Consider the following 19,174-nt stretch of genomic DNA (forward strand, 5'->3'; position numbering starts at 1 on the left):
CATTTCCCTGTGCCCCGCACTGATGCTGTTTTCCCCTTTGGGTGATCCAGCTGGTCTTCAGCCTTTCAGTGCCTGTATGGACGACCCGGGCCCTGTATTGTGGAAACAGCGCCCGTTTTAACACTCCCTGTTTCGGTGCACGCCCCTTACTATTTGTCCTATCCTTTTTGTCCCCTTATCCGGCATTATATCCCGGAATATACCACCTGACTTTGTCCGCTTGAGTCATCTCTGGCAATCGCGTCATCTGCATTATTATGATGACACTTTGCTAGCTGCTAGGCATTCTGGGGATCGTAGGCATAGTATATGCGGCGAGCTCCTATGCGGAGAGTGCTTTGTCCGCTCTCTGTTGGCACGCACGCTCGGCGCATGCGCGGTTTGACGTTGACGTCACACGTTGCTGACGTCTGTGCATTAGCGCCCACAGGGTGGGGGTTATATAAGACCCTCCAGCCTTAGGCTGGTTGCTGGCTCCTAGGGGACACTGATGTTTATCGCACAGGCAGATAAGGTTAGTTGTACGGTTTGGCTGATTGTGTTCCACACCTGTCTAGCCTTTCTCTTAGCTATTTTATTATGCACAACCTATATACATATACGTCTTTTTCTGTTGTTCTTTTTATCATTAGGGGCCATACTATTAAGCAATTTGCTCACTATTTAGCCCTGTTGTGGTTGGGCTCAGCTCTCGGATACCAACCATTGCATTTGAGTGGTGAAGACTCTCAAACATATTTATGTTAGGACTTAGGTGAGCATATCTACAAATTCCCTCTTTTTTTTTTTGCCGCTTCTAAAGTAACTGTACTTCTGTCCTATTAAGGAACTTTTTTCTATATAATCTCTTTTATTTTATTTTGTCTGCATTTAGGCTATTTTGACACCACGTCCCCTTCATCATAAATCTGTTTAAACTCTCAGCGTCCCCGATATGCATCTTTCTATACCAATTTAGATCGGTATGTATGTGAGATATATATCTCCTTTGTATGCCTTAGTTATAACACTACAAATCTTTCCTTTTTGGCTTTCTAATAAATTTTTTATTTACAATTTATATTGATTGGCCTACTCTCTGCCCCCTGCAGTCACTATAGGTGAGACCTAAGGCTTGGTTATTCCATTCTTTTTTCCCTTTTTTGGGATAGCTGCATCGACTGTGGGCCCGTGGATGAGCCAGGGGTATGTATCTAATTGCAGTTTAATTAATAATTGGAACAATTAATTTTCAGTGGCTCTTCTTGTATTGATTGATCTATATAGACTTTTACGGCGGGGGTAATTGGGCAGTATATTATTATGCATTCTTTATGTAAATAATTATGTATTGTTTATTACATCCTTAGTTGCTATTCATTCTCCTTTGGTTTAAAGAACTGGTTCCCCTGAAGAAGCCATGGTTATGGCGAAACATGTCGGGACTTTCTTGACCAGCAATTCAAACTGAGTGGATTGAACATTTTTATCTTTGTATTGTGGTATTCTTTGTAAAACGTCTGTTAATATACAGAATTTTTATCTAAAAAGTTAGTTTTTTCAATAAAGCTTTGTTGTTTAAAAAATCCCTATGTATAATATCTAACTACTCGAGATATTGGTAATTTCATGTCATAATCCCACCCTCCCTACATGCATATTTTCCATTTGCAATTAGGGATGAGGTGCCCTATCTACTAAACCTTCTCGCCAAAAAACTCCTTTCCCTAATGACTTCTACTTTTCACTATCATATCGGATCAGCTTTGACATAGATAACAGTAGCTAACAACAGTTTTTGTTTAGTGGAGCTCTCTTTAATTAGCAAACCCATTAATTGGAAATACATTTTGGTAATCTAAAGCCGACCATAGATGGAACGATTTTATTTCGCTAGTGATAATCGCACGTAAAATCCGACAGGCTGGTTGTACCAACGTTATCCGTTCGATCAACTTGGGTACATTCAGGCTGTCCATGCATGGTTCGATTCTTGGCCAGTCCCTGCTGAACCATCTGAGATTTGAACCGTCTGTGGCCGGCTTTACTGTTCAAAAAAGTACATTAAAAAAAATAAAAATAAACACTAGAAGATAAAAAAAATCAAGCCAATTAAATTACACACACACACCTTCTTCTTGGTGGGCTTGAGTAATAAGACTACAGTGCAAAACACAAGCATTTGCAATTTCCACCAGTCTTTCCACTCTGAAGCTACTCTCTGTATCAAAGTAAACAGTTTCACCATCATTGCCTCCAAAGCACTCTGGTATCTGTACATCCACTGCCAGCTGCATACTAAGGAAAAAACAAAACAAAACTGGAGATCAGAGGGGGGGGGGGATTGGGATTAAACAAAAGAAAGAAAATATGACACCACATCACAGTTACATAAATTGAAACAAATGATACGAAGTTAAAAATATTATATTACATGTGAAAAATTATATAGTATCCCACAAAAGTGAGTACAGCCCTCACGTTTTTGTAAATATTTTATTATAGCTTTTCATATGACAACACTGAAGAAATTACACCCAAAGAGGGCCAGATTTGATGAAGTAAACAGGCGTGAGGGCCGATCATTTTGCCTGACATTCTTTGAACCATTAAAATTCAGTCTGTATGTTAGTTTGCGCACTAATACACTGCCCAACAAGATTATCTTGCCTTTGTGGCTGTGTGTGAGTAAAGAGATGAGCTCAGGCGTGTTATTTGGATATACTGTATTTATTGGCATATAACACGCACCTTCACTTTAAGAGGGAAGTTTCAGGAAAAAAAAACTTAAATTTTAAAATAAAGAACTATGAAGCAAAATAAGGGTCAGTGTCCATCTGCAGCCCCACCTTTGCCATGAATGCAGCATCCCCATTTCCATCAGTGCAGCACCCCCATTGCCAAGAATGCAGCACCCCCCATTGTCAGGATTGCAGCAACCAGTATGGCCAGAAATGCAGTCCCCATCATTGCCAGGGCTGTAGCACCCACCATTGCCAGGATTGCAGCAACCAGTATGGCCAGGAATGCAGCACCCACCATGGCCAGGAATTCAGACTCCCCTTTGCAATCAGTGCAGCCTTATTGAAGCCCATCAATCTGAAGGGGACAAGGAGAGGACGGGACGAGCGCCAAAAGATTAGATACTGGAAAAACTCATGTTTTCCCAGCGGCCTCTTTAATAGAAAGTCCCTCCTCCTTTGATGGACAGAACATTTGCCCAATGGTAGCGCTGGAGACAGAACTTCCTATTACAGAGGCTGTTGTGTAAACAGGAAATACTCCTGTGTGCATGGCACTCATCCCGCCTCCTCCAAGGCAGCCAGATATATATATATCTTTTGTGGCCCCGGGAGATCGTTGGGGCCACATAAGTTAATCATGTCCCGATAACCAGGCGGGCCTTTCAAACCGGAACGCGATTGGTCTGTGGGCCGAACTTTGGACATGCCTGGTGTATGGCTTGTATAACTGTGTAAATCTGCTGTCCCCGCAAAATAACTCACACAGCCTTTAATGTCTAAACCGCTGGCAACAAACGTGATTACACCCCTAAGTGAAAATGTCCAAATTGGGCCCAAAGTGCCAATATTTTGTGTGGCCACCATTATTTTCCAGCACGGCCTTAACCCTCTTGGGTATGGAGTTCACCAGAGCTTCACAGGATGCTACTGGTGTCCTCTTCCACGACGACATCATGGAGCTGGTAGATGTTACAGACCTGGTGCTCCTCCACCTTCCGTTTCAGGATGCCCCACAGATGCTCAATAGGGTTTAGGACTGGAGACATGCTTGGCCGGTCCATCACCTTTACCCTCAGCTTCTTTAGCAAGGAAGTGGTCATCTTGGAGGTATATTTGGGGTCGTTATGTTGGAATACTGCCCTGATGTGAGAGCATCATGCTCTGCTTCAGTATGTCACAGTACATGTTGGCATCCATGGTTCCCTCAATAAAATGTTGCTCTCCAGTGCTTTACTGTAGACAACACACACGCTTGACACCATCTGAACCATATAAGTTTATCTCTGTCTCATCAGACCAAAGGACATGGCTCCAGTAATCCATATCCTTAGTCTGCTTGTCTTCAGCAAACTGTTTGCGGGCTTTCTTGTGCATCATCTTTAGAAGAGGCTTCCTTCTGGGATGACAGCCATGCAGACCAATTTGATTGTTCTGGTCTGAGCACTGGCCGGATGACCCCCCACCCCTTCAACCTCTGCAGCAATGCAAGCAGCACTTATACATCTATTTCCCAAAGACAACCTCTGGATATGATGCTGAGCATGTGCAAGCAACTTCTTTGGTCGACTATGGCAAATCCTGTTAAACCGCTGTATGGTCTTGGCCACCAGGCTGCAGCTCAGTTTCAGGTAATCTTCTTAGACGTTAATGGTTGTGTGTTGAGTTATTTTGAGGAGGCAGAACATTTACACTGTTATACAAGCTTTACACTCACTAGTTTACATTGTAGTAGTGTCCTTTCTTCAGTGTTGTCACATGAAAAGATATATTTCATACAAATATTTTATTGTATTTTATTGTAAAAATTTCAGGGGTGAAAACAATTGTTTTCTATTTGCCTTAGCAGTGACCTACGTTCTCCTTGTGCAGAACAGTGCAGGTCACAACATATAATGTGAACGAACCCCAAGGAAAAATTGGTTATTTTTCAGTAATAATTAAGGAACAGGTACTTCCATTCAAGTACCCACGGCAAAGGACTTTTTGGACTGGAGTAGCCATATACCACTGGTAGTTTTTTGTTCAAGATGACTCTGATGTTTTGTACTGTAACTACACTATAAGTTAAGATAAATCCTTTCAGGCCTTGATCTGTCCACATTTGTCCAGCAGGCTTATTTATATGGTGACCTTGAAGAGGATGTAGAAAATTCAAGACAAAACTTATTTACCTATCTGAAGGAGTTTGAAAGTCTACAGTAGTGTGAATTGGGAAAGTGGGGGTGTTCCATGCATTAATAGCATCTTATTGATCAAATCGAATGCTATTATATTGTAAGTGTGCTAAACGTTATTGGGGCCTGGATTTCCCACTGAAGAATGGGAAATTCAGATGTGTTGTGCCTTGATCTGGCAACCAGGCTCTGTCCTATAAATCAGCCACTATATAAAAGAACAAATATGTTGCACACTACAGTATGGAACTAGTTTGCAAGATCAAGCTCTTTTACCATAACTGTGTCTTTCCCACACCAGGGGGCCCACAGATCTCAGTGATCTTTCCCAGTGGCACGCCTCCCCCAAGGATTTCATCCAAGGCTGAGCAGAATGTGATGATACACCCCTGAGCTTGTTCCTGCTCAAGCAGTTCCAAAGCGGTATGCTTTAAAATCTGTGAATCACTGCCTTGTCTTTTCAAAATCTGCAGTGCTTCCTGAGCAGCTTCTTCAGATATCCCAGCTTCTGTTGGCCAGAAAAAAAAACCAAAAAAATGCTAGTTAAGAAAACAGTAATAGGATATATCATACAGTCATTTCAGAATCTGGAAACAATTAAGTAAAAATGTATCTTTACCACACATCTAATACTGTATTACTGGGAAGTGGAATAATTAGCACTGTTAATACTATACTGTCATTTATATAGTTCTCTTACAACTGTATTGTCTTGAAGAATCCAGTGTGTTCATATTGTTCATTGCCTTGGGTGAATTCTGGATACAGCAAGGAATGATCTTTTATGGGCTCACAGCTACACGTTCTAAGGATTTTTGAGGTCAACAATGAAGCTGAATCACAACCCCCATTTAGCAAATCATAAAGACATACCTGAGCAGTTGTTACCAAGTATCATGTCAAGTAGGGTTGGCTTTAACCTCTTCAATACTGGGCACTTTTACACTTTTCCTGCCCAGGCCAATTTTCAGCTTCCAGTGCTGTCACACTTTAATTGACAATTGCGCAGTCATGCAACACTGTACCCAAAATACATTTTTATTCACACAAATAGAGCCTTCTTTTGTAGCAGTTAATCACCACCGGGTTTATTATTTATATATATTTTTTTGCTAAATAAAACAAAGACAGAATTTAAAAAATAAAATACATTTTTCTTCATTTCCGTTATAAGATTTTGCAAATAAATAATCTTTCTTGATAAATTTAGGCCAAAATCCAATCTGCTACATTTCTTTGGTGAAAGTAACCCAAACCCAAATCACTGTATGTTAGTCTGTAGGAAAGTTATAGAGTCCACAAACCATGGTATATAGAGTACAGTGGATATAAAAAGTCTACACACCCCTGTTAAAATGTCAGGCTTCAGTGATGTAAAAAAAAATGAGACAAAGATAAATAACTTCAGAACTTTTTCCACCTTTAATGTGACCTATAAACTGTACATCTTAATTGAACAACAAACAAATCTTTTTTTTTTGGGGGGGGGGGGGGGGTATAAAAAAGTAAAATAATGTGGCTGCATGTGTGCACACCCTCTTATAACTGGGGATGTAGCCATATTCAGAATTAAGCAATCACATTCAAAACGCTCTTCAAAATGATTTTCGAGGCATTAGATATACAATGGAACATAGTGAAGACAGTTATCATCAAGTGGGGAAAATATGGCATAACAGTGACATTACCAAGAACTGGACGTCCCAAAATTGATGAAAAGACGAGAAGAAAATTGGTTAGGGAGGCTGCCAAGAGGCCTACAGCAACATTAAAGTGGTTGTATACCCCCCTTTTTTACCTACAGGTAAGCCTATAATAAAGCGTACCTGAAGGTAAAATGAATATCTCCTAAACCTGTACAGTTTAGGAAATAATGACCTTGCATTCAGCCACTGACATCAGTGGTGCATGCCCTTTGAAGGTCTGGCAGGTGCTGCAGGAAAACAAGAGCCGCTTGCTGGAAAGAGGACTACCGCACGCATGCTCGTGAGTAACGTCATCCTAGCAGTGCATACTAGCTCATTGTGTCTTTGCCTTACAGGTTTGTTTTTTCTTTGCGGGCATACAACCGCTTTAAAGGAGCTGCAGGAATATCTGGCAATTACTGACTGTGTGGTACATGTGATAACAATCTCCCGTATGGGGTAGAGTGGCAAGACGGAAAACCTTTTCTTCTTACGAAGAAAATCATCCAAGCTTGGCTAAATTTAGCAAAAACACATCTAAAATCTCCCAAAAGCATGTGGGAAAATGTGTTATGGTTTGATGAAAGGTTGAACTTTTTGGCCATAATTTCAAAAGATATGTTTGGCACAAAAAGAACACTGCACATCACCAAAAGAACACCAAACCCACTGTGAAGCATGGTGTCGGCGGCAGCATGCTTTGGGGCCGTTTTTTTTCAGCTGGAACAGGGGTCTTAGTCAAGGTAGAGGGAATTATGAACAGTTCCAAATACCAGTCAATATTGGCACAAAACCTTCAGGGTTCTGCTAGAAAGCTGAATATGAAAAGGAACTTCATCTTTCATCATGACAACGACCCAAAGCATACATCCAAATCAAAGGAATGGGTTCCCCAGAAGAAGATTAAAGTTTTGGAATGGCCTAGACCTTAATCTGATTGAAAACCTGTGGGGTGATCTGAAGAGGGCTGTGCACAGGAGATACCCTTGAAATCCGTTAGATTTGGAGTGTTTTTGCAAAGAAGCGTGGGCAAATATTGGGCTTTTTGGGTATGAGTCTCACAGCATGGCACAGCTTGACTATAAGTCAAGATGTGCCATGCTGTGATAGACTCATACCCAAAAAGACTGAGTGCTGTAATAAAATCAAAAGGTGCTTCAACAAAGAATTAAACGTGTGCACACTTATGCAACCATATTATTTTATTTTTACTTCCCTCCACCTAAAAGATTTCAGTTTGTTGTTCAACTGAGTTGTACAGTATATAGATCACATTAAAGGTGGTTGTTTTTTTACATTTTTAAAACTTTTTTTGCATACTGTCAACAGTGCAGTACAGCGTCGTCATGTAACTGGTGTGGCGGTGATTAGGGACACTGACTGGTGAGAGTATGAAAAAAAAAAAAAAAGTTTAATAATTTATTTCAATATTTTTCTCTCTAATTTACAATTTTTCTTTTTACATACTGTGACCAGAGCAAGTGTTACCATAGTAACACTGTACTACTCTGGGGAGGTAATCTGGATTTTTTTTTTACACACTATGATTGTTTATGACAGTGAATATAAACAACCATTTTTACTGAATCAAAAATTGTTGTGATTAGCTGTGATTGGCCCTGTTTGTGATCACTGTGACCAATCAGAGAGATCAATAGAGTAGTACACAATGTATGGCATTAATCAAAGCCATTCATTGTGTACAATTGTTATGTGATCTGCTGTGATTGGTCACAGTGATCACATGGTACTGGCAGCGGGCCGGTACACTGATCTGTCATTTGCTGCGTCCACAGATGACAGATTGCGCTGGAAGGTTGACCCGTGGGGCACGTGAGGAATGATCCTGTGAGGACATCATATCACATCCACCCAGCATAATAGGGCTCTATTGTAAAATGACTTCTGGGCAGGAATCGTTTAAAACAATATTTTACAAGAAAAAAAAAAAAAAAAAAAAGGATGTGAGATTTTGTATGTCAGGAAGGTCAAGTCTGTCATTATGCACAAGTATCAGTGCCAGCACATTCATACTGTAGTATGGGACGCAGGCACTTGGGTCTATACTGCACATCCAACCCCTCTGTCTATTTAAAGTGAAAGTAAACTCTCTATAATAAGGCTTACTTGTAGGTAATGTGAATATCTCAAAAATCTGCATTGTTTAGGAGATATTCACACTGCATGCAGCCCGTGCCACCCCCTCAGAGACCTGTGCCGTGGTCTGTGACTCCCACGTGCATGTGATATCTTCGTGGCACAGCCAATCAGATGGACAGAGCACGCAAACTTGGAAGGAAGAATGGGTGAAGATGGAAGCCCTGTCAGCAGTCACAGCGCACCACTGGAGGGCTTTGTTCGAAGGCAAGTATTTCAAAATGTGCTAGCATGCAATGCATACCAGCACATAATGCCTTTACCATACACGATAAAAAAAACAAAAAAGAAAAATAAACAAAAAGGGATTGGTGTGGTTTACCACTGCTTTAAACCCAAGCATGTCTTAGGAAAGTTGCTGATGATCCTCAGCTATTTGCGTGACCCTAAACTGACTATGGTTCTTATTTCCTGTTATTGACCCAGCTTATCTGTTTCTATATCTATTCTGTTGCTGGTCATGGCTTGCCCTCCACACCTTGCTTACTGTCTGCCCATTTGGCACACCCTGCTGTCCAACTTGCTGTCTGCTGGTTTGGTACCTCCTGCAGTCCACCTGATCCTGACCTCAGACTACATCCTGACTCTTGCTGCATCCAGCTTCTGCCTGTGTTCTCACCCAATTCCAGTCTGCCTACGCTCTTAATACAAAGGGTTCCAGCACATCTCAAATATACAGTCCCTGAACTTGTTCTTGCCACTCTTTCTCTGAAAATGCGTTATAATCTTCAGGGTGGTGGACAAGACGTGCAAGGGAAGTCTCTACCAAGTATATGACACATCATCACTGGATGCAATAAAGCAAAACACCATACAAGGAATTAATTTTCTGCCCAATGACCCTGTGTGCAGTACACATCACGCATCATAGACCCGACTAAGCTCTGTGATGGCTGTGTCTTTGAGGAGTTGCGTTTGCTGTAGGCCAAGCAAACCAAGAGAAAAGCTGGTAAACAGAGTTGTACTGCTCCTTTCAGTTTGCATTAGGTTAACTCAATTTAAGCCAACCATAGATGGAGTGATTTGCGATCCCGATGTGCTCGTGTCACCCGGACACGGCGCATCTCGGATCGGCAGGAGGGCTCTGTGATTGGCCCTCCTGATCACATGAAGGCCGTGTCCAATCACGGCCGTCATGTGATGTAAACAAACAGCCGGTTGCTAGGCAATCGGCTCCTCCAATCCTCACACAGAAGTCATCGCTGAGGAGAGCAGATCGGTGCAGCCGGCTGGTGATCAGTGAGTATGAGCTTTTTACTAACTGATCACCAGTCTAGTGTAAACACAGATCACCACACAGTGTAAACACACATGTCACCACAATACACATGTCACCACACATATACCCAAATAAAAAAAACACATGTCCCCCACATATGTCCCACTAAAATCACATGTTCCAATGATTATCTGCACACATACGTACGTGATCACCTGCACACATCTATACATGATCATTTGCGTACATATGTCCGTGATCACACAAACCAATTATTATACACTTAACGGATTTTTTTTTTTACCAAAAACATGTAGCAGAATAAATTTTGGCTTAAATTATTGACAAAATTTGATTTTATTGGATTTCTTTTAAAATAGAAAAAAGAAAATATTGTTTTTTTTCCAAATTTCCGCTTTTTTTGCGCTTATATCGCAAAAAATAAAAACCGGAGTCGTGAATAAATACCACCAAAATAAAGCTATATTTGTGCAAACAAAATTATAAAAATTTAATTTGGGTACAGTGTAGCATGACCGCGCAATTGTCATTGAAAGTGCGAGAGCGATGAAAGCTGAAAATTGGGCTGGGAAGGAAGGGGGCGAAAGTGCCCTGTATTGTAGTGGTTAAGTTTCACCATGGAATGTTTATTAATTGTAAAAAATACAGACAATAAAAAATATTAATTTCATATGCATGTAAGGATGTGCACATAGCATAAGCGTAGTAAAAAAGTACACATACAGTAACGCATGCTTCTAAAAGTAAATAGTTTGAATAGTATAGCATAATAGTATCAAGGTAATAGTATCAATGACAGCATGCCTGATATAGACAAATGTACCCACATGGTAAATATGCATCCAATAAGTAGGGAGAAGTTTATTATATATATACATGAAAAGATCAAATAATACAAATAAGCATGGTTCCGTATGAGATGTAGCTGGGGCATCAATTCAAATCTTGACGCGTTTTGTGGATGTTTCTCCACTCATCAGGAGTTGATGTGACCATAATTTCCTAGGGAATGTATATAAAAAAAATAATGAACCATACTATCCATATATAAGAGTATATGGGTAAATAAACATTTAATGCATATAGATGGTTATAGCCAAACACTCTCAGCAACTCAGACAGCGAGCGCAGTGCGCGGTGGTGGGCGCAAAGTGGGGCCAGGAGTACAATCTCTCCATGGGAGCTGAGGCAGCATATGTTGGGGATGCGATATCGGGCAGAGTGAAAGAGTACAAGCATGAGACAGTGACTTCAAAAATGGGGATATAATGTAGTTGTTGAAGCAATAATATCTGGGAACAAAATATTAAGTATGTGTATAATTTGTAATAGTAATGTTTTTTTATTAAAAAATTATAGTTAATAGTGAACACAGTAAGTTCCATAAGGAGTGATAATATAAAATAGAATGGTGCAATGATATCAGCGTCTAAGAGTGAATGCCATTTTGAATGAATATCCAAATTTACAAAAAGAAAGTAAAGATGTCACCAAAATTGTGAGTGCAGAGTTGTAGGTGAAAGAAAGAATAAAAAATGAAAAAGGGCAAAAAGCTGCAAAACAGGATCACCAATGAAAAAAAAGAGATTCTTAAGCATAAGAAAGTGTGTAAGAAAAGAAAAAGGAAAGGAACGTGCACAAAAAAATAAATAAAAAAAAATCGCACCCAAAAAGGCACCAGCACACCATATGGCTGGTGTGCATTGACCCCAAGTAGAGACTAGCCGTAAACACAGCTAGCTCCAAGTGGGGGGTGTGTTTAAATATGCCGCCAACGCCACATGCATGAGATAATGGAGGAGGGACCGCACCTGAGTGCGCACTCAGTAGCAGTCGCGAGAAGACTCCTCCATGGGGACACAGAGATCTGAAACACTATGCGTCCTTTTGAAGACACTGTCTCATTCTTGTACTCTTTCACTCTGCCCGATATCGCATCCCCAACATATGCCGCGTTAGCTTCCATGGAGAGATTGTACTCCTGGCCCACTTTGCACCCACCACCGCACACTGCGCTCGCTGTCTGAGTTGCTGAGAGTGTTTGGCTATAACCATCTATATGCATTAAATGTTTATTTTCTCTTATATATGGATAGTATGGTTCATTACTTTTCTATATACATTCCCTAGGAATTTATGGTTGCACCAGCTCCTGATAAGTGGAGAAACATCCACGAAACGCGTAAGTTTGATGCCCCAGCTACATCTCATACAGAACAATGCTAAATTTTATTATTTGATCTTTTCAATTATATATAATAAACTTCTCCCTACTTAGTGGATGCATATTTACCACGTGGGTACATTTGTCTATATCAGGCATGCTGTCATTGATACTATTACCTTGATACTATTATGCTATACTATTCAATCTATTTACTTTTAGAATCACCCGTTACTGTACGTGTACTTTTTTACTATGCTTATAGCGGTCCTCCACCCTGAAGTGGAAGTTACGCTCATCTGATCCCTCCTCCCCTCCGGTGCCACAATCGGCACCTTTCAGGGGGAGGGGGGGGTGCAGTTACCTGGATAATTATCCAGGTATCTGCACCCACTTCCGGGACAAGAACCCCACAGATGCCCCCCCCCCCCCCCCGTTGTGTTCTGGGAAACACACATTTGCCAAAACACAGCGGGGACCAGCAGAAACGTGCAGCGTGACTCGCGCATGCGCAGTAGGGAACTGGGCAGTGAAGCCGCAGCGCTTCATTTCCCGATTCCCTGACAGAGGATGGCGGCGGGGGCAGCAGAGAGACGAGCGATCGCTCGTCATCTGCCGCCGACATCGCTGGACCCTGGGACAGGTAAGTGTGAATTTATTAAAAGTCAGCAGCTGCAATATTTGTAGCTGCTGGCTTTTAATATTTTTTTTTAAAGGTGCAAAACCGCTTTAAGCTATGTGCACGTCCTTACATGCATATGAAATGAATATTTTTTATTGTCTGTATTTTTTACAATAAACATTCCATGGTGAAACTTAAACATGGTCAAAATTCACCTCCACTATCCAAGTGCTTCATTTAAAGTCCCAATCTTCCTAATGTACCTACTTGTAACCAAATTTAGCACAAGCATCTGTCAGTTCAAAGAGAATTATAGCCTAAGCTTTTTTTGGTCATACTTCTCTTGTGGGTCACAAAAATACACAAACTTTTGCACTTCTATGACCCAGTTTATAAGCTGGCTATAACCCACTGCCAGCTGATGTCACAGAGCCACTTCAGGCCCTAGAAAAAGTCCCACCATATCGTTGGGATCCACCCAGCTGTCTCCAGCTCTCAGCTGTGCTTGCCCCCTCTCATTCACATATCAAATCACAGCCTATTGCTGGCAACAGCACTGCCCCAACCTGTGCGATGCTGACTTTGTGCCATATCGATTTCCTAAAGTAGTAGCACAGATGTCTTTCAAGTCACCCGCCAACATTAAAAAGTTCCCATACTGTTTAAAATCACTCTGGTCTGCACATGCTCAGCTGCTCTTCATTTTTAGGCACTGCTGAGTTTGTAGAGGCCGATCGGCTGACAGCCTTAAAGGGGATAGTTCACCTTTACCACAAAACTACCTATGCAGATAAGGAGCATCTGTAGATAAAAACAAACTTAATATACCTTATGAAGCCTGACTGGAATATTTCCAGGACGTTGCTAAGTGTGGCCTAGTCATCACTGCTCACCTCCACAGGGGAGAGCTCTCAAATACTGAGCTCAGAGCTACTGCATCAGGGGAGAGAAAAGGTATGCGAGAGGGTTTGAATCAGAGAAAGCTCACTCCTGTGATGGTGTAGCTGAGCAGTGATGACTTGGTCTCACTTAGCAATGTCCCGAGAGTCATCCATTCAAGCTTCATAAGGTATGTAAATGGCCTACACCTATAGCAAGGGTATTATTCATCTTTAAGGGAACAAGAAGCAAGTGCCACCTAAGTGCAATAAGTTAAGTAGGGTTTAATAGCACAACAAATAATGCACTTACAGGAAGAAGAATAAAAACTGGGCTCATCTGTGCCTTTTAGCGACGAGATCTGCAGTCTTTCCCACGGCCACCAGGAAGTCAGACAGGTCCGGCATGGAATGCAGGTGATGATGTCACCGGAAGCGGTGACGTCAGAGCACACAGGCTACGCACTCGGGAGTCATCAGCTCCTTCTATGGGTCTATGTGGGCTGTAGGAGCTGATGACTTAGCATGTAGCCTGTGTGTTCTTTCCATATTCTTCTCCCTCGGTGCTTCCCCTGGTTCCACTCCATCACCTGTGTTCCACGCTGGACCTGGCTGACTTCCTGTTGGCCACAGGAAAGACTTCAGATCTCGTCTCTAAATGAATGCCAACCCGTGGAACAGGAAGAACCAGAGACCGGACTGCACCTTGTGCTAAAAGGCACAGATGAGCCCGATTTTATTCTTCTTGTAAGTGCATTATTTGTTGTGCTATTAAACCATACTTAACTTATTGCACTTAGGAGGTCCTTCCTTCTTGTTCTTGCTATAAAGCCTAGGTTCACATTACTGCGATACACTGCGAATTTGATCTTTTTTTTGTCCTGTGTGAGGTGCGAATTTGCCTTGCGTTTTGAGTAGACAGGTGCGAATTTACCACGCATTTCAGGAGGCAGACAGTGAAAAATTTGCAGATGTGAACTGCGAGTTTATTGCAAGTACAACTGAAGCCTGTGAAGATAAAATTTGCACTGCACCATAGGAATTTGCAACGCACCCGCAGTCAACATGCACAGGACCCTTTTTTCCCCCCTCACACCAAATTTGCAACACATAGATGTGAACCAAAGCCCTGGAATGCTATGCTTTTTACATGACTTGTTAATCCGTGTGTTCCTAAAATTATCAAACCCACATCAGTGTAAACCCAGGCTTAATGCAAAAATAATTCTATAACAAAGTATAACTAAACCCATCAATTTAAGTTTCTAAAAAAAGTCACATTCCAAGCATGCAGAGAATGCTGTCACATTTGCTTATGCTTTCAACCAAATTGTCAAACCAGCAAATGGCTGTTGTCATAACTGATCACATGTGCAGTACCATGGCAGTTGCAGAGCAAACAGAGGCCAAGATGGCAGCTTACTTGGATAAGGAAAGAAGGATTTTTCTTACGCTTTAACTTGCATGCCTAAATATGTTTTTTATTTTAGTACAGTATTAAACACAAAAACAAAAAGGTAATAAATTATAGCCTATCAGTCCCTATATGTGGTAGCCCTTTTAGTTTTCTCCTTTTCAGGTGGTGATCCTGCCAGTAACACACTTCCATCCAGTGTGGAGCCACACTAAGACAGGAGGAGTAACAGACACTCCCATGTGTTATATTGCCTCATCACCCGTTTTAAACTCTTATGCTCCGATTCCGTTCAATGGGTCAGATACACTCATCTGCAACTTTCTTAGGTACACCTCTTCAATTGCTTGGCAGTTCAAACAAAGAATCAGAATGGGGAAGAAAGGGGATTTAAGTGACTTTGAACATGGCATGGTTGTTGGTGCCAGACAGGCTGGTCTGAATGTTTCAAAAACTACTAATCTAGTTTTCGAGGTCCAGCAGTTTCTGCCAGACCTTCACAATGCATGCACCGCTGACGTCAGCATCTGTATGCAAAGTGAATATCTCCTACACCGTACAGGTTTAGGAGATATTCATTGTACCTACAGGTAAGCCTTATTATAGGCTTACCTGTAGGTAAAAAAAAAAAAAAAAAAAAAAAAAAAAAATAGGGGTATACAACCATTTTAAGAGGGGGCAGCTGCCCCCCCCCCCGTACACGAGGCATAAGAGACAGGCAGACATGATACACATTAGAATATCCCACAGCCCCTGGGACAAGTGACAGATATCCCAGGAGGCTGCGGGGAGGAGATGTCCTTCTCACCTAGGCAAGAACACAGGAAAAATTCCCCAGAAGGGGGGGAAATAGTTCAAAAGCTATTCTGAGAGAGAAGGGGGGCTGGATTAGGGTTGAGAAGGCTACAAATGGCTGGGGAGAGGCAATGTCTGCTTAAACCATAGAATTAGCCCAGCTAAGGCAACCACCCACGTTCCCCAACACAGACAAGTCCTGATGATAAAAGTTGCAGATAAGCCTTGAGGCTGTCCATACAGGTGACAGCAGCATTTACCTCCAGCCACTTCACTGACTGCCAAGTCTATGACATCGTGCAGTGTATGGAAGCCTGCAGCCACCAATCTCGCTCTGATGGATGGAGCGATAGGAAAGCTGCCCACCTCCCGCTGCATACCCTGCACCGGTCTTCCCTGCAAACCGCCGCCAAATTGCCAAGCCACGCCCACTAGAAGGCGGGACCGGCGGTTTCGAATACAGCGACACGTGAATACGAGACGTGACTGTAGTTCGAGCAATTCTATTCTCACCGTTTTTTAAGTTCGCATTAAAGTATGGAACGCGCTCATTCTAGCAGAAATGGCTTTATCATTGTCACAATGTTTACATTGCTGGCTGTGGCGTGTTCTGATATTAGGCTTCGGCAAAATGGCCGCCTCAGCCAGGTACTCGCAGACACGATGGAATGTGATGACGTACTCTAGTGGCAGGAGATGTACACGCGCCTTCTAAAAGGTGATGTGACGACGATGAAGAAGGGTGTTGGTGGCTGAGGTAACGGTAAAGAGATGGAGGAATACTAGAAGTTGTTATCTGCCTAGAGCAGAATAACGTGACATGTTGGAAACTATTCTCACCCAGCATTTGGGTAACCCCCCCCAGATATGACCATTTCTAGTGTCCAATACTGACCTCCACCACAGTAAATGCCATCATTGTGTGTAGAATTATTCTATCCTGCTATGTACACTTTTTAAAATGTATTTTTGGATAGAGCGGGATTTTTTTTTAGGTATTACTAAATGCAAATCCTTTTTTGAAGTTTGGACAAAGCAGAAAGGAATTAGAACCTCTGCCAGGTTTTTATTGCTGTCTGTGTCCACGTTATGGAGATTCTCTCCTGTTTACTATTATTGAAAATATAAGGGAATCCCGAACTTTGAGTAGACATCAGAACACTAATAGATGGGAATCTTCAACTGGGGGCAATAGTTATGGAGACTACCGGGCATTGTCCTCAGGAGTGTGAACATTTACTACTTGTCCAAGGGACTAAATCGGGGTCCTAATCTACTTGTCTGAGGGACTAAATCGGGGTCCTAATCTACTTGTCCAAGGGACTAAATCGGGGTCCTAATCTGCTTGTCCAAGGGACTAAATCGGGGTCCTAATCTGCTTGTCCAAGGGACTAAATCGGGGTCCTAATCTGCTTGTCCAAGGGACTAAATCGGGGTCCTAATCTGCTTGTCCAAGGGACTAAATCGGGGTCCTAATCTGCTTGTCCAAGGGACTAAATCGGGGTCCTAATCTGCTTGTCCAAGGGACTAAATCGGGGTCCTAATCTGCTTGTCCAAGGGACTAAATCGGGGTCCTAATCTGCTTGTCCAAGGGACTAAATCGGGGTCCTAATCTGCTTGTCCAAGGGACTAAATCGGGGTCCTAATCTGCTTGTCGAGGCGACTAAATCGGGGTCCTAATCTGCTTGTCCAAGGGACTAAATCGGGGTCCTAATCTACTTGTCCAAGGGACTAAATCGGGGTCCTAATCTGCTTGTCCAAGGGACTAAATCGGGGTCCTAATCTACTTGTCCAAGGGACTAAATCGGGGTTCTAATCTACTTGTCCAAGGGACTAAAGTGTTGTCCTAATCTACTTGTCTAAGGGGTTAAATCAGGGACCTAATCTACTTGGCCCTCATGACGATCTACTTGTTCTGAAAAAAAAAATTGCCCCAGAAGGTTTTACCCCCTTAACCACTTCAGCCCTGGAAGAATTTGCCCCCTTCCTGACCAGACCACTTTTTGTGCTTCGGCACTGCGTCGCTTTAACTGACAATTGCGCGGTCGTGCGATGTGGCTCCCAAACAAAATTGACGTCCTTTTTTTCCCACAAATAGAGCTTTCTTTTGGTGGTATTTGATCACCCCTGCAGTTTTTATTTTTTATGCTATAAACAAAAAAAGAGCGACAATTTTGAAAAAAATGCATTCTTTTTTACTTTTTGCTATAATAAATATCCCCCCAAAACCTATATAAATGTATTTTTTTCCCTCACTTTGGTCGATATTCTACATATTTTTAGCCAAAAATATCATAATAAGCAATTATTGATTGGTTTGCGCAAAAGTTATAGCGTTTACAAAATTGGGGATAGTTTTATGGCATTTTTATAATTTTTTTTTTTTAAATTGCGGTAATCAGCGATTTTTATCGTGACTGCGATATTATGGCATAAACATCGGACATTTTTGACACTGGCAGTGAAGGGGTTAACCACTAGGTGGCAGTGTAGGGGTTAAAGGGTCACTAAAGGAAATTTTTCTTTTTAAATAACAAACATGGTATACCTACCTCCACTGCGCAGCTCGTTTTGCACAGAGTGGCCCCGAACCTGGCCTCCTGGGGTCCCTCGGCGTCTGTCTCGGGTCTCCTTCCCGCAAGGACTCCACAACTTCATGCAAGCTCCCTCGCATGATGTGGAGTGCTTGTGGGCGCGCTCCCGTGATACAGCTGGCGGCCGTAGCCGCTCACTGTATCACTCGGCCCCCGCCCTCCGGTGCGCCGCATCATTGGATGTGATTAACAGCAGCGCGAGCCAATGGCTGCGCTGTTTTCAATCCATCTACTCTAGCCAGTCAACGAGCAGGATGAGCGGCGAAGAGGATGTCGGGGGCGAGCGCGGGACTTTCGAGGGGTCAGGTAAGGAAAACGAGGGGGATGGGGGGGCCGGCACTGTCGGATGTTTTTTTTCACCTTAATGCATAGAATGCATTAAGGTGAAAAAACGTTTACCTTTACAACCCCTTTAAGTGAATCCTGTTGCTAACTGTGGGGTCGTGGCTGTGTTTTACACATCACTGATCTCTGCTCCAATCACAGGGAGCAGAGATCAGTGCCACAGTTGCTAGGCAGAACAGGGAGAGGCTTGTTTACTTTAGCATCTCCCCGTTCTTTCCTTCCGTGAGGCAATCGTGAGTATCCCGGTGGCGATCGAGTCTGCGGGACCCGACTCATGGAGCTTCCAACGGGCCCCTGCCGCCTCTTAAAGGGCAAAGTACAGGTACGTTATTCTGCCTGTACGTGCTTTCTGCCGATGTTATCGGCGTGAGGTGGTCGGGAAG

At 42.4% G+C, this 19,174-nt stretch overlaps 2 protein-coding genes across 5 annotated transcripts in view; one reads left to right on the plus strand and one right to left on the minus strand.

Annotated features, from left to right (window-relative positions):
* The window catches only part of RAD51C (RAD51 paralog C), a 169,974-nt gene extending 153,704 nt beyond the window's left edge, over positions 1-16,270 (minus strand). For all 4 annotated transcript variants that reach the window (XM_077482230.1, XM_077482231.1, XM_077482229.1 and 1 more), the window contains exons 1-3: positions 16,113-16,270; positions 5,174-5,405; positions 2,111-2,277 (exon numbers count right to left, since the gene is read on the minus strand). In XM_077482230.1, the coding sequence (XP_077338356.1) occupies positions 2,111-2,277; positions 5,174-5,405; positions 16,113-16,230 (517 nt within the window). In that variant the 5' untranslated portion in view covers positions 16,231-16,270. The remainder of the gene's footprint in view (positions 1-2,110; positions 2,278-5,173; positions 5,406-16,112) is intronic.
* Positions 16,271-16,534: 264 nt separating this feature from the next.
* TEX14 (testis expressed 14, intercellular bridge forming factor) overlaps positions 16,535-19,174 on the plus strand; it is a 758,047-nt gene continuing 755,407 nt past the window's right edge. The window contains exon 1 of the mRNA XM_077482232.1: positions 16,535-16,609. The gene's annotated coding sequence lies outside the window, so the exon portion shown is untranslated. The remainder of the gene's footprint in view (positions 16,610-19,174) is intronic.

Source organism: Lithobates pipiens, unplaced genomic scaffold, assembly GCF_037356315.1.
Source record: "Lithobates pipiens isolate NorthernLeopardFrog02 unplaced genomic scaffold, aLitPip1_a1.2 Scaffold_16, whole genome shotgun sequence".
Taxonomy (NCBI): Eukaryota; Metazoa; Chordata; class Amphibia; order Anura; family Ranidae; genus Lithobates; species Lithobates pipiens.